Here is a 13,038-nt window from a genome sequence, read left to right as displayed (position 1 = left end):
GTCATGGCGGGTTGCAAGCTCGCGGCACCGTAGGACGCAAAAAAAAGGGAAGAAGAGGGGGGCAAGGGCAGAAAAGGGGGCCAGGGGTGGGCACCGGCCACGGCCACCACAAAGCAGAAGGGGAGGAGGTGAGCCTCGTCGATGCTTCGATGGTGGCAGCCATGGCGAAGAAAGGTGTGGGGAAAAAACAGAGAAGGGAGATGATGGATAAGGTGTGGATGGATAAGAAGAAGGTTGGGTGGTGTGCGGGTCCCACAGAACGTTCGATAGTGTTCCATGGTACGTGTCGCATGCGACCGGCTCAATCTTGAGCGGGCGCACCGGCCACAAACATTTACCTTATCCTTTTCCCCTTTTCCCAACTAGTCTCTCAGTTTATCCACTCCCTCCTCCACTCTGCCGCTCACTTTTCCCCCTCCATCTTGAGCTCGTGCGGGGCTGCCCCGGCGGCGTATTCGGAGATCACGACGGATGAGCTCGTGCTGGTGGTTGCGCCGGTGACGTACCCGGAAACCGCGGCGGACTGGCGGAGGAGCTGCTCCTGGAGCTCGAGCGCGGCGCTCCCAAGCTCTCGTGCTCGGGCGGCTCCGGCGAAGCGCGCTCTGGTGAAGAGGAGCGGCGGGAAGGAGATGGGGGCGATGCGTTCGATGACGGGGGTCGCCCCCTGCTACTGCCCGGGTGTTGGCGCGGCTCCGGCGACTCACAGGGAGGCCACAGCGAGGAGATGCGCGAGCGGGGAGAGCGCGGAGGCGACTCTAGCGGAGAGGAGCAGCGGGGAGGCGACTCTAGCAGAGAGGAGCAGCGGGGAGGCGATGGGGCGTGATTCGGTCGATGACGGGGGGCACCCCTGCTACTGCCCCGGTTGCTGCCGCGGCTACGTGAGCGCTGCGGTCCGGGCTGGGCCATGTTGGCCGTCGACCGATGCCGGACTTGGGCTGCTCCGCCGCCACACCCGCAGCAGGACTTGGTCTGCTCCACCACCACGCCCGCAACCTGGTAGACGACGTGGCCGACGCCGACACACCGGCGAGTTTCTGGTGCGGTTGTAGATGGAAGAGAGCAAGTGAATTCTGATGCGACTGTGAGTTCGACGGCGAGAAGTGACTGTGCAGGAGGCTTGGTGCCTAGCAGCTCTCTCTTCATGCTGCTATCTACAACGACCCGGTGAGCTCCTCTTCGAGGTCTATGTGTCCACATCCTACGCCTTCACCTCTGGTTTCTTTCAAATATTTGTTTCGTTGGTCTTTACAAACTGTGCATGCTTCTATCTGATGCACTTACGGATACAGTGAACTATGTGCCCTCTGTGTGCTTTACCTTCCAGCAATTATTGGGCGAAAATTGCCATGGTTTCCATGAAAATGCTGCCATGTCTTCCAATTTTTTTGGCATGCTTCATAATTGGTTACCATGCTAGAATTGGCATGTTCTTAGGTTTATAACAACTTGTATAGTTTTGACACTATTTGCCATGTCTCAACACAGTATTCCCTTTTTACATGTGTTCACATTTTTGCCATGGCAAATTCCCCAATTTGTGTTGATTGTGAGGTCCCTCGCTCGGTCTGAGCAGAGAGCAGGAAATCGAAATATAGTAATCATTGCTCGCTTATTTAGCAAGGGCAATGGTTATGTGCTCTCCACTTTTGTGTCACACTTCCATGTGCTTGGATGTGTTTTTGACACACTGATGGACTAGATATTATGTTTTGTTCAACAATATTGACTATGTACCATGTGTTCTTTTGCTTCTGAATTTACTACTCACCCTTTTTCCTTTTTCAAAGTCACCATCCGTGTCATATAACAACGTTTCTGAAATGTTAAAAAAATCAAAACACTTTCTAAATGCAGGAAATGTTTTAGTACAATGCACAAGTATTTTTTCAAATAGATTTTTGCCATGGCAACTTTCATTACTACGCATAGGTATCCGAAAGTATTTTTTGCCATTGAAGCATTTCTATCGCCATGCATATGTTCTCAACAGGAATTTTATTTAGCGAAACCTTCCCATGGTCAGCTTATTTTCTGTTTTGCTTTTGGTACATAGCAAACTTGAGAGATAAATTTGTCATCCTTTAAAAAAAGTAGAAATCCCTAAATTTGCCATGTTCCGTTTTATGAAAAAAATATAAAAGCTGTCATCTATTTTTTAGAGAACAATATCCTAAATTCGCCATGGCCCATGTCAATATTCCCAACTTGCCATCTGTTTTTTGCCATGGCAACTTTCATTACTACGCACAGGTATCTGAAACTATTTTTTTGCCATGGCAACTTTTCTTTTGCCATGCATATGTTCTCAACATGAATTTTATTACCCAAAACTTCGCCATGGTCAGCTCTTTTTCTATTTTTTTCTTTTGGTACATGGCAAACTCGAGAGATAAATTTGCCAATCCTTTTTTTATTACATATCCTTAATTTTTCCATGTTTCATTTTACTAAAAAAGTGTAAAGTTGCCATGTGTTTTTTAGAGAACAATATCCTAAATTTGCCATGGCCATGTAAATATTCTCAACTTGCCATCTATTTTTTGCCATGGCAACTTTCATTACTCTGCATAGGTATCCAAAACAATTTTTTTGCCATTGCAACTTTTCATTTTGCTATGCATATGTTCTCAACATGATTTTTATTAGCGAAACCTTCGCCATGGTCGGTTTATTTTCGAGTTTTTGCTTTTGGTACATGGCAAACTCGAGAGATAAATTTGCCACCTTTTTTTTAAATCACAAATATCTAAATTTGCCATGTTTCATTGCTAAAAAAATGTAAAGTTGCCATGTGTTTTTTAGAGAACAATATCCTAAACTTGCCACTAGCCATGGCAATATTCTCAACTTGCCATCTATTTTTTTAAAGAAAAATATCCTAAATTTGCAATGAAAAACCATTTATAATTTTTTGAAAAGTTGTCCATGTCTTTTTAAGAGAACTAAAATCCCAAAACTTGCCATGTGCTTGATGGCAAATTCCTTATATTTTTGCCATGTGCCCCTTACAATTTCCTCAAAAAGTTGGCGTGTGTTTTTTAGAACAAATTTTCTTTACAACTTACCAATGTGGCCATTGCAAATTCCAAAAAAAAAATTACCCCACATTTGCCATGATCTAAGAAGGTAATTTGCCATGTTTTTTTTAAGAATATGACAATTTTCTTATTTTGGAGAATGCCAAGTTTCTTTGTTTTTGGATCATGGCAAATTTATTTCATGAACATGGCAAGTTTATTTTATGGGCCATGGCAACTCTTCTTGTTGCACCATGATTGTGGCAAATTTATTTCAAAAACATCGCAAACTTGCCATGGCAAACATTAATATGTGCAAAAACATGGTAACTTCTTTTAGTTAAGTTTGTTCAAAAACATGGCAAACTTCTTTTAATTAACATGTTCACAAACACGCAAACTTACCATGGCAAGTAAAGATGTTCAGAAACATGGCAACATTGTATATGTTTAAAAACATTGCAATTTTAGATGTCAAAAACATTTGAAACTTGCCATGGCAAACATAAGATGTGCAAAAACCTGGCAAACTTCTTTTTTAATTAAGTTTGTACAAAAACATGGCAAGCATGCAAACTTCTTTAACTAAGATGTTCAAAAAACATGGCAAACTTGCGATGGCAACTAAAGATGTTCAAAAGCATGTGACAACCTAAGATGTTCAAAAACATGCCAAACTTGCCATGGCAACTAAAATCAGTATTATTTATAGATGTGTCTTTTTCATGGCAACTAAATGCATTTTTTCATGATTCGTTGTGTCTTTTTGCCATGTCCATCCGAAAAATGTTTGTCATGGCCATTACAAACTAGTTTGAGAATACGGCAAGTTTGTTCTTTCAAATTTGTTTTTGCCAGGCAAAAAGTTTTGATCCTTTGAAGTTTGTTTTGCCATGGGGATTACATGTATGATATCATTACAACTTAAGATGTTTTCTCCATTTTCCCCCTAATTTTTCTATGTGTCTAGAGAGAACTTTTTTCACCATCACTTCATGGCAACTTCTTCATCTTCTTGTAAACTTCCTAGTGATGGCAACTTTTTGTATTGTAGAGATACAGATCGCCATGACTTTCTTGTCCTTTTTTGCGCCATTTTGAAAACATAAACTTGAACATAATTTTTTCCATAGAATGGCAAAAGATCATGGCAATCTTGTCGTGCAAAAAAACCAGTGTTTATTAGTCACATATAAAAACTGGGCTTTTACTAGTGATTTAATTTGGGCTTTATTTTTCATTTTATTGTTCGCAGGAAAAAGGCCTGTAGGGCCCGGTGGGTGGGGCGTTCGGGCAGGGGGGTTTTCCTCCCGAACGAGTGCGTTCGGTCGATCTCCCTCTCGTAGCGAACGAGTTGTTCGGTCCGGGGGTCTCCCAGACCGAACGTCAGCGCCATATCGGGGTCTATAAAGGAAAATACTGGTTTGGTTTAGATTCTTCCAAGCTACTGTATGATTCGGTTCTGTTTTTCCTTTTTTTGTGCAGCACCGGTTGAGGTTTTGTGGGAAGGGAAAGGAGGCCTGACTCATGATGATCAGTCAATCGGGGATTCTTGGTAACCCAGGATATATATATAAGGAAAAGAGATAAACGATCGGGATTTCCATAGTATGTGTACATGTGGCCTAGTCTAGGATTTGGTGGCTGTGCAGAATTTGTTCGGGTGTGTCTAGGGCACATCTAGATGTGCTCTAATTATTGCACATCTAAGTGAGTGAATCAAGTATAAAGAGAAAAAGACAAAAGAGAAAGAAAATATTCACACGAATCTTAATGTAAGATCAATGGCATATGACTTAGATGTGCTTTAGCAAAACTGAATTCGTATTGGACACTGGAGTCCAGCAGGTTTAGATTGGAATTTGCGGTGGCTGTGTATGTGTATATATACCACACATATTTGCCAGCCCGATCAAAAATCCCAGACTTCCCCCGCCGCAAAATAGAATTGGTGGTGGTGCTATGTCTTCCTCTTCCAGCACAATTTCCCGGCCCAGCGTTGGCCCCGACGATCTCGCCGGCATCCGCTCGATCGGAGTCGAACCCGTGGTCGCTGAAGATGAGCTTGAGAACACGTCCTGGCGACGGCGCTTTGTGAAGCTGGAGCCGGCCCGCCGTGCACAGGTGGCGGGAGCTTTGCTGTCCCTATCTGCCATGGCGGTGCTGTCCTTGGCCGTTCCCGTTGTGCTCTTGGTGATTTTCCACGGGCATCAAATGACCCAGGTTGGCATCCTGGCAACCGCTCTATGCTCCTACGTCTTCCTCCTCCAGCTCTGCGTCCGGCGGAGCTGCTCGTTTTACGCCGACTTTGGTCGCATCTCCTATGGCCTTCTCCTCTCCTACTTCAGTGCTGGTCAGATTGGCTCGCGCGCCGCCATTGTCATCCTGCACTTGACCACGGCATGGGCCGCCACATATCTTGGCTACTCTCTGGCCTCGCACCGCTTGCGCATGGGCACCGAGCGGGCCATCATCGACGGCGAGCTGCCCCAGCCGTGCCACCACGGCAAGGACAGGGCGTACATGATCGCCAATATGATTCCTGTCGCCGCGTTCATTGTGACACTGATCTGGACCGCTTCCATGGCGGCCATCATTTTTACAAACGACATCACCGATGAGTTTGACATTGTCTTTCTCCTCTCATACGTCGGTTGGATACATGTTGCCGTTTGGTTATCATATGTTGCAGATGTACCAATGCGTAAAGTGCTGATGAAAGAGCCAATGGTCTCTCTACTTGCGTCTCTTCTCCCATGCCTGATGATTTCTCCGGTGATCAGCGCTGTCTGCCGTATTCTGTCAATCTTGTTCCAGTGGTTGATGATGAGCTTTGGTCGCTATCCTTAGTTACAGCCTCAGTGTTTATGTACACTATTTGCTGACTGCTGCTTCATACAGGTATGAATGTTTTAAAGCAAACTAGCTAACTCGATATGTTTGGTTAAACGTTCAATCTCAGTGACATTCAATCGACTATTTGGGGCATGAACGTATATATGATCTGCAATTTGAATACATGTTGCATTTGGATGAATCTGTTTTTTGTTTTTTGTGTGCTGAGTTGAGATCTCCTGTAAACAATTTCGTGTCTAATTTCTCAGAAAATTTCAGCAGTCTTTGGGAATGTCCAGAGTGAATGATCAGTAAAATGCCACTGTAGCCTCTTTTCTTGTTTGCTAAAATGCATGTAGTAAAGGCATATCTTTTGTTCTAAAATAAATGCCATTGGAAAGGAAACGACCCTGTTTCACGTTTGATTAAGCAAGTTTCGGAGCAAGTAACCTCCCTAATGTGTTGATGGGTTCAAACAGCGAAATCAGTGTAATAAAATGCTTTAGGAAATTAATGTTATATTGCTAGATCTGGAATATGTAAAGACCGAATTCTCTTAATGGGGTAACTGGACTCTATTTATAATTGTATATGCATCAACAGCATCGCATGCATATATCTAATTGGTAACTCCTAGTTAAGGAACATTGATATGTTTGGTTAATTGCTCAGTTTTGGTTAAATTCAATAGATTAGCTAGGGCATGAGTGTATATATGATCTGCAATTTAAATTCATGTGCGTTTGGATGAATCTTTTTTTGTTGTTGTGCTGACTTGAGATCTCTTATAAACAATTTAACTGTCGGAAAATTTCAGCATAGTCTTTGGTAATGTCTAGTGTGAAGGATCAGTAAAAATGCCACTGTAGCCTCTTTTCTTGTTTGGTAAAATGAATGTAGTAAAGGCATTGTATTTTATTCTAAAATAAATACCATGGGAAAGGAATTGGCCCTGTTTCACGGTTTGTTAAGCAAGTTTTGAAGTCACCGGTCTAATGTGTTGATGGGCTCTTAACAGCCAAATCAGTGTATAAAATGCTTCAGGAAATTAAAGTTCTATTCCTAGATCTGGAATGTGAAAGACCATATTCTCTTAATGGGTGAACAGGACTCTATTTATATGTATCAACAACATCTGCACCTCACATGCATATATCTTGTTGGTAACTCATAGCTAAGTAACGTTGATCTTTCCTGATTTTTTTTTTTTTGGCTTCAGGGTACTCCTTGGTAAACATGATAAGTCATGTGAAGAGAAGTTAAACAGCATGGAGCATATGTGCGACCATGATGAGAATCCAAAGGAGATGACTGCGACATGTAACCCTGTTAAGGACAAGGCTCTAAGAAGTGCAACAAGACAGGGGGCTGGAAATTCAACAAGACATGGGCAAGAAGGCACTAGATAACATGGAAGAACATCGTTGTTGGTAGCGTAGTCGCGTGCGTTCTGTGTGTGCCGGATATCTCAGGATCGGGTTTGTAAGAGGGCTATCTCATCATCTTGTATCGTTTGACCGTGTATCTTTTCGGATGTTGCTTTACTTATAAAGCGGGGCGAAAGCCTATTTCGAGAGGAGCCAACGTGGAGAGTGAAGAAAAGAAGCACACTTTGGGCACGAAGAACATAAGGATCGAGTCTTCTCATTTGGGCACCGCAAGCACCAAAGGTGAGGCCAGGCTGTCCCTGACAGGTCTGGACTACTCTAACTCTCCCCATCACAATGTCAACAACAGGATGGATGCCATGCGCTTGCAGTGATTTGCGCTATCATTTTGGGTGTAGATAGTGCATGAAACTAAGATGGTTTGTTATCACTTGTACTTCTTAGATGCTTTGGATCAGTGCAATAATGTATGGTGTGTCTCGACGTGATATTTCATTGAGTCTGCTACTGAAGGTACTTGGCGTCCCTGCATTTGTTGTTTCCCAAAGCATAGTTGAGGACCTAGCCACCCATTGTACCTATATACGTACGTGCATATGCACCGGATGAATATACTGTGAGTTGCACCAAACCTATTCTCTACACTCCTTATCGAACCTATTCTCTACACTCCTCATAGCCCTACTCCACCGTCCCTATGACCTCGAAACACCGGCACTCACCGCACCATCACGTAGTTTGGACATACCGCTTAGGCCATGTCCGATGCTGGCCGCTTAAGGAGGCGCCAGGATCAATTTCCCATTGACTTCCCGGCTGACTGGCAGTTGGGTTGAAAAATCCTGGCATTGGATTTTCTATCTCCGCCTCAAGGAGAAACTTGGTGGTGGGCCAAAGCATGTCACTGACCTCGTGAAAGCTCATCCATGCTTTTTGGGTTTCCGGCCGCCACTGAGGGAGAGGGCGTCGCACTCATTGGCCTGCTTCGAGCACCACGGCTCGACCGGAGGGCGGTTGGAGCTACTGGCCTCGGTGTCGTGCAGGGGGCGCTTATGTGACGGTGAGCCGCCGCGGCCCCACACCCACGACCTCTGCCGGCCATGGATCGGAAAGTGTGTGTGCGCGTGAGAATCAGGCACTGGACTAGGGAGGATTTGTTGCCGAAGTAGGTGCAATTATGGCCGAGGCTGGTGGAGGAAATGCCGGATGTAAACCCTAAATCAAGTTCTATCTGGTAAATATAACGGCAGTGGGGAGAAAATACGGCCCACCTTAAAAAAATATGGGCCGGGCCTTTTTTACAGGATCTGCTCGGGCGGAAAAAAGAGCAGATCCTTCAAAACGTTGGGAGTTATAAGGGCCGGCGGGGTATTACAGGATCTGCTAGAGTTGCTCTAAGTTTCCCGAAACTAGGTTGCACCACCGGCTCGCATAGGCAGCAGCTATATCTCGCTTCTGGCAAGATAGAAGCTTCTCTCGCCTCAAGCTTTTCCTGCGCACTACAGTAACAGGCCGGACCATTTTTCACAAGTTGATCGCTTGATCGGTTCCCTCGTTAGCTACATCTTTTTTTTCTATTTTTCATCTGGTTTTTTTGGTCTTTCCTTTTTCTTTGTTATACTTCCATTTTCTTTGTTTCTTCACCGGTTTCAGGTTTTTTTTTATTTTCTATGTTGTACTTCAGTTTTCTTTTTTTTTTGAAAGAAACGTCTTGCATTCCTAAGTTACACTGGACCGACCAAATCGGCGGCCATAGCACGGGTTACATTAAACGGTGGGTTTGAATGCCACACAAGCTGGCTCCCTGGTTCAGCATTCGAACCTACAACAGCAATCAAATGAGTCGGGAGATTACATGCTCTAGGACAAAACAAGACTTTTTTATCAATAAAGCCCAACTGCAGGAGGTACTTGGCTTCACGGAAGAGCACACCAAGAGCACTATGGTCCTGAGTTGTGTCATTCATGGCAAGCTGGAGAGTCTGGCAATCAGTCTCATAGTGCACACGTCCCATCCCAAGTGATTCAGCATTCTGGATGGCCTTCAATAACGCTTCAGCCTCCCCATGTAGCGCGCTACTCAGGTTCAGAAGCCTACCTGCTGCTGCCAAAATAAACTCTCCAGAGTTGTCCCGCGCTACTAGACCCCATCCTCCCTCTCCTTTGTCAGGCTGGAACCCCGCATCTACGTTAATCTTAATTGTATTCGGCGGGGGAGAAATCCATTTGGGAGATGGGGTTGGGGTAGGGGCTCGTTTCTCCTTGCCGACCAAGAACTCCATCCACTCCTTCATCAGATATCCCACTCGAGCACTAAAGCCCTCTGCGTCGAGGCGTCTCTTCTGATGGTTTGCATTATTGCGCTCCGACCACCAGGCCCATAGCAGGCAGATTGTACGCAACTTAATTTCCTCGGGAAGCTTGAAAACCGCTGCTAGCACTTCAGAAGGGGTGTCACATAGCAGGAGTTGTTGCCTGGTATACTCAAGACCGCAGTAACGCCACCTGATCTTGACCTCCTTGCAGCGCAGGAATAGATGGCCCCCATCTTCAGCCTGACGATGGCATAGTGGACACAGGACATCTAGCTCCACGCCAAGTCTTTCGACATTACGGAGGAGAGGATGGCTATTTAGAGCAAATCTCCACATGAAGTGATGGACCCTAGGGGGGCAAGGTGTCTTCCAGAGAGCTTGCCAAAACCGTGATTTATCCTCCTAACTGGTCGAGCTAGCACCCCTTTGGCGCGTTTTTTCCTGCTTCAACAGATGCACATAAACCCTGTAGGCTGATCTGACCGAGAAAAGGCCTTTCTTATCAAAGTGCCAAGCCACAAAATCCTCGAATTGGTCGTAGATTGGGATACTCAGAATAGTCTTCACATCATCTGGAATGAAAGTTTGCTGGACCAATTCCTTATCCCACCAACTCGAAATTGGATCGATGAGCTCGGACACCCTAGTCAACAAGTGTGCACCTTGAAGGGTTCGTGGCCGGAGGGTGTCATTTGAGGGAAGCCATGGGTCCTCCCACATGTTTATCCTTTCATTCGAACCCACCCTCCATATCATACCAGCCTTGATGACTTGGACGCCTTGTAGAAGACTGCGCCACACATAACTCATGCCTGGACTAGCTTCAGCTTTAAGCACATCACCGTGGGGGAAATACTTAGCTTGTAGAACACGTGCACATAAGGACTCAGGAACCTGGATTAGGCGCCACACTTGACGTGCTAGCATGGCAATATTGAACGCGTGATCGCGAAAACCCAAACCACCCTGTTCCTTTGGCAGTGTCATTCTTTCCCAACCCACCCAGTGATGTCTGTCCTCTTCTTCCTGATTTGCCCACCAGAATTTGCACACCATTTGGCTGATACTGTCACACAGAGCTTTTGTAAGGTCAAAACAGGACATGGCGTACGTAGGGACAGCTTGGATAACAGCTTTGATTAAGACCTCCTTGCCAGCCTTTGAGAGAAGCTAAATTTTCCAACCCTTCAGGATATCCCAAATCTTCTCCCGGAGGTACTCAAAGCACCTTTGCCTGGACTGCCCAACATAGCTCGACAGGCCTAGATACTTGCCTTGCAAACATTCAGAGCGCAAGCCTAACAGAGCCAGGAGTTAGGCTTTCAGGCGGTGAGGAGTGTTTTTGCTGAATAACACTGCAGATTTATCCCTATTTATCACTTGGCCGGACCCCAGCTCATAAACCCGCAGTATGTGGTTGATCGTCTAAACACTATTCGGTGTGGCTTCAAACAGCAGCAGTGAGTCATCGGCGAAAAGAAGGTGACTGACAGAGGGGGCTCCCGGAGCTAGTTTAATTCCCTTGATCTGGTTCATGTCTTCGGCATGTTGAAGTAATGCCGAAAGTCCCTCTGCGCACAAGAGGAACAAATACGGCGAAATTGGATCGCCCTGACGAAGACCTCTCCCCGGAATCACTTGGTACGTGCAAGCACCATTTACCTTAAATCTATATTTCACCGTCCGAATGCACTTGCTGATCAGCCCCACAAAATCTTGGGTAAACCCCAATTGCAACATAACTTTCTCAAGGAACGACCACTCTGCCCGGTCATAGGCTTTGCTCATGTCAAGTTTTAAGGCAGCATAAGATTTCTTCCCCGTTCTCTTCCTTTTCAGAAAATGTGTCATTTCGTAGGCCAAAATAGTGTTATCCGAAATAAGACGACCCGGCACGAACGCACTCTGATTAGGTGATATAATTTCACCCAATATACACTTCAGCCTGTTGGCGATGACCTTGGACACCAGTTTGTATACGATGTTGCATAGGCTAATAGGGCGAAGATCCTTTAGCATTTCTGGGTTCTGCACCTTTGGGATTAGCACTACAAGAGTGTCGTTCCATCCCTCCGGCATACTGCCGCCACGCAACACCTGTAACACCTCGCGCACCACATCATCACCAATCAACTGCCAATAATGCTTATAGAACACTGCTGAGAGTCCATCCCCGCCAGGAGCCTTTAAGTCACCAAAATCGTCAAGAGCCATCTTTACTTCTTCCCGTGTGAACTCCGCAGAGAGGAATTCGTTCATCTGGTCAGTCACCTTTGGTGCTATACGAGATAGAATATCCGGAGCATCTGCACCTGCCATGGGGGTAAACAAGGAGGAAAAATAGTTAGTAATATGGGCCTTCATTCCTTCTTCATCTTCCACCACCACCCCATCCTCACGCTTCAGCTTCTTGATAGTATTATTCTTTTTCCTCTCCGAAGCATACGCCTAAAAGTACCGAGTATTCTGGTCACCATTGACGAGCCAATTAGCATGCGCTCGCTGCCTCCACACAAGGTCTTCTTGCTCCTCTAACTTCTCCAATTTGAAACAGAGAGTTTGCTCCCTCCTCAGTTGACTCTCCGACAGTGGTAGCTTCCTGACCTCCTCCAGTTCTCCTGACCTCCTCCAGATGCGGTGGTGGAGGAAGAAGATGGTTTCAAGTGGCGTTTAACAGGGATTTACGGGGAGTCACACACTAAAAGGAAGGTCGAGACTTGGCGGCTTCTTCGTACGCTTCAAAACCAGATTAATCTTCCATGGGTTTGTATGGGGGACTTTAATGAAGTCTTATTTAGTCATGAGAAGCAAGGTGGTGTGCCACGTGCTCATAGATACATGCAAAATTTTCGTGATGCTCTAGACTTTTGTAATCTTCATGACCTCGGATTCGAGGGAGATGTTTTTACTTGGAGGAATAAAAACTACCGTGTTGATGGGTATATTCGTGAGTGTTTGGACCGGGTAGTGGCGACTCCGGAGTGGTGCCAGCGTTTTCCAGCTTATAAGATTGTGAATGGGGACCCCTGCCATTCCGATCACCGTCCCGTGGTGTTGATGAGGGATGGTAGCCCGAGAGTCTGGAGAGCAGCTAGGGGCCAGCGGCTGTTGCGTTTTGAGGCGAGATGGTTGCTGGAGGATGGCTGTGATGGGATAGTAAAGGAAGCGTGGGAGGGTGCGCAGTGTGCGAAAGTAAAGGAGAAATCTCATACGGTGCTCAGTGCACTAGATACGTAGAGTAGGGAGGTTTTGGCGATCTATGTAAGAGAATTGTACTTCAGTTTTCTTTGTTTCTTAATTGATTTTCTTTGGTTTTTCTTTCTATCTTTGTTATACTTTGGTTTTTCTTGTTTCTTCAGCGGGTTTCTTCATCTTTCTTTAGTTTTTTTTCTTTTCTTTCTCTGCTCTTCTTCTTCTTCGGGTTTCTTTTTGTATCTTATTTTCATTTGTTTCTTTCTCGGTTTTTGCTATTTTCCATTCTTT

The 13,038-nt window shown here is 45.4% G+C and overlaps 1 protein-coding gene and 1 pseudogene across 2 annotated transcripts; one reads left to right on the top strand and one right to left on the bottom strand.

Moving 5' to 3' along the window:
* The first annotated feature begins 327 nt into the window (after positions 1–327).
* LOC119330507 lies at positions 328–7,747 on the top strand. 2 transcript variants are annotated; one of them, XR_005160133.1, is made up of 3 exons: positions 328–1,164; positions 4,273–5,918; positions 7,072–7,747. XR_005160133.1 is itself a non-coding variant. In XM_037603614.1 (2 exons), the coding sequence occupies exon 2, from the start codon at positions 4,980–4,982 to the stop codon at positions 5,865–5,867; it is 888 nt and encodes a 295-aa protein (XP_037459511.1). In that variant the 5' UTR covers positions 329–1,164; positions 4,273–4,979; the 3' UTR covers positions 5,868–7,747. The 2 variants fall into 2 exon arrangements, 1 of the variants encoding a protein (XP_037459511.1); XM_037603614.1 differs by having other exon boundaries at positions 329–1,164; positions 4,273–7,747.
* A 1,217-nt stretch (positions 7,748–8,964) lies between these two features.
* Positions 8,965–11,874, bottom strand: LOC119333323 (annotated as a pseudogene).
* Positions 11,875–13,038: the final 1,164 nt, after the last annotated feature.

Source organism: Triticum dicoccoides, chromosome 7A (genome assembly GCF_002162155.2).
Source record: "Triticum dicoccoides isolate Atlit2015 ecotype Zavitan chromosome 7A, WEW_v2.0, whole genome shotgun sequence".
NCBI lineage: Eukaryota > Viridiplantae > Streptophyta > Magnoliopsida > Poales > Poaceae > Triticum > Triticum dicoccoides.
The sequence above is the reverse complement of the archived record's forward strand: the minus strand, read 5'-3'. Positions and strand labels throughout refer to the sequence as shown.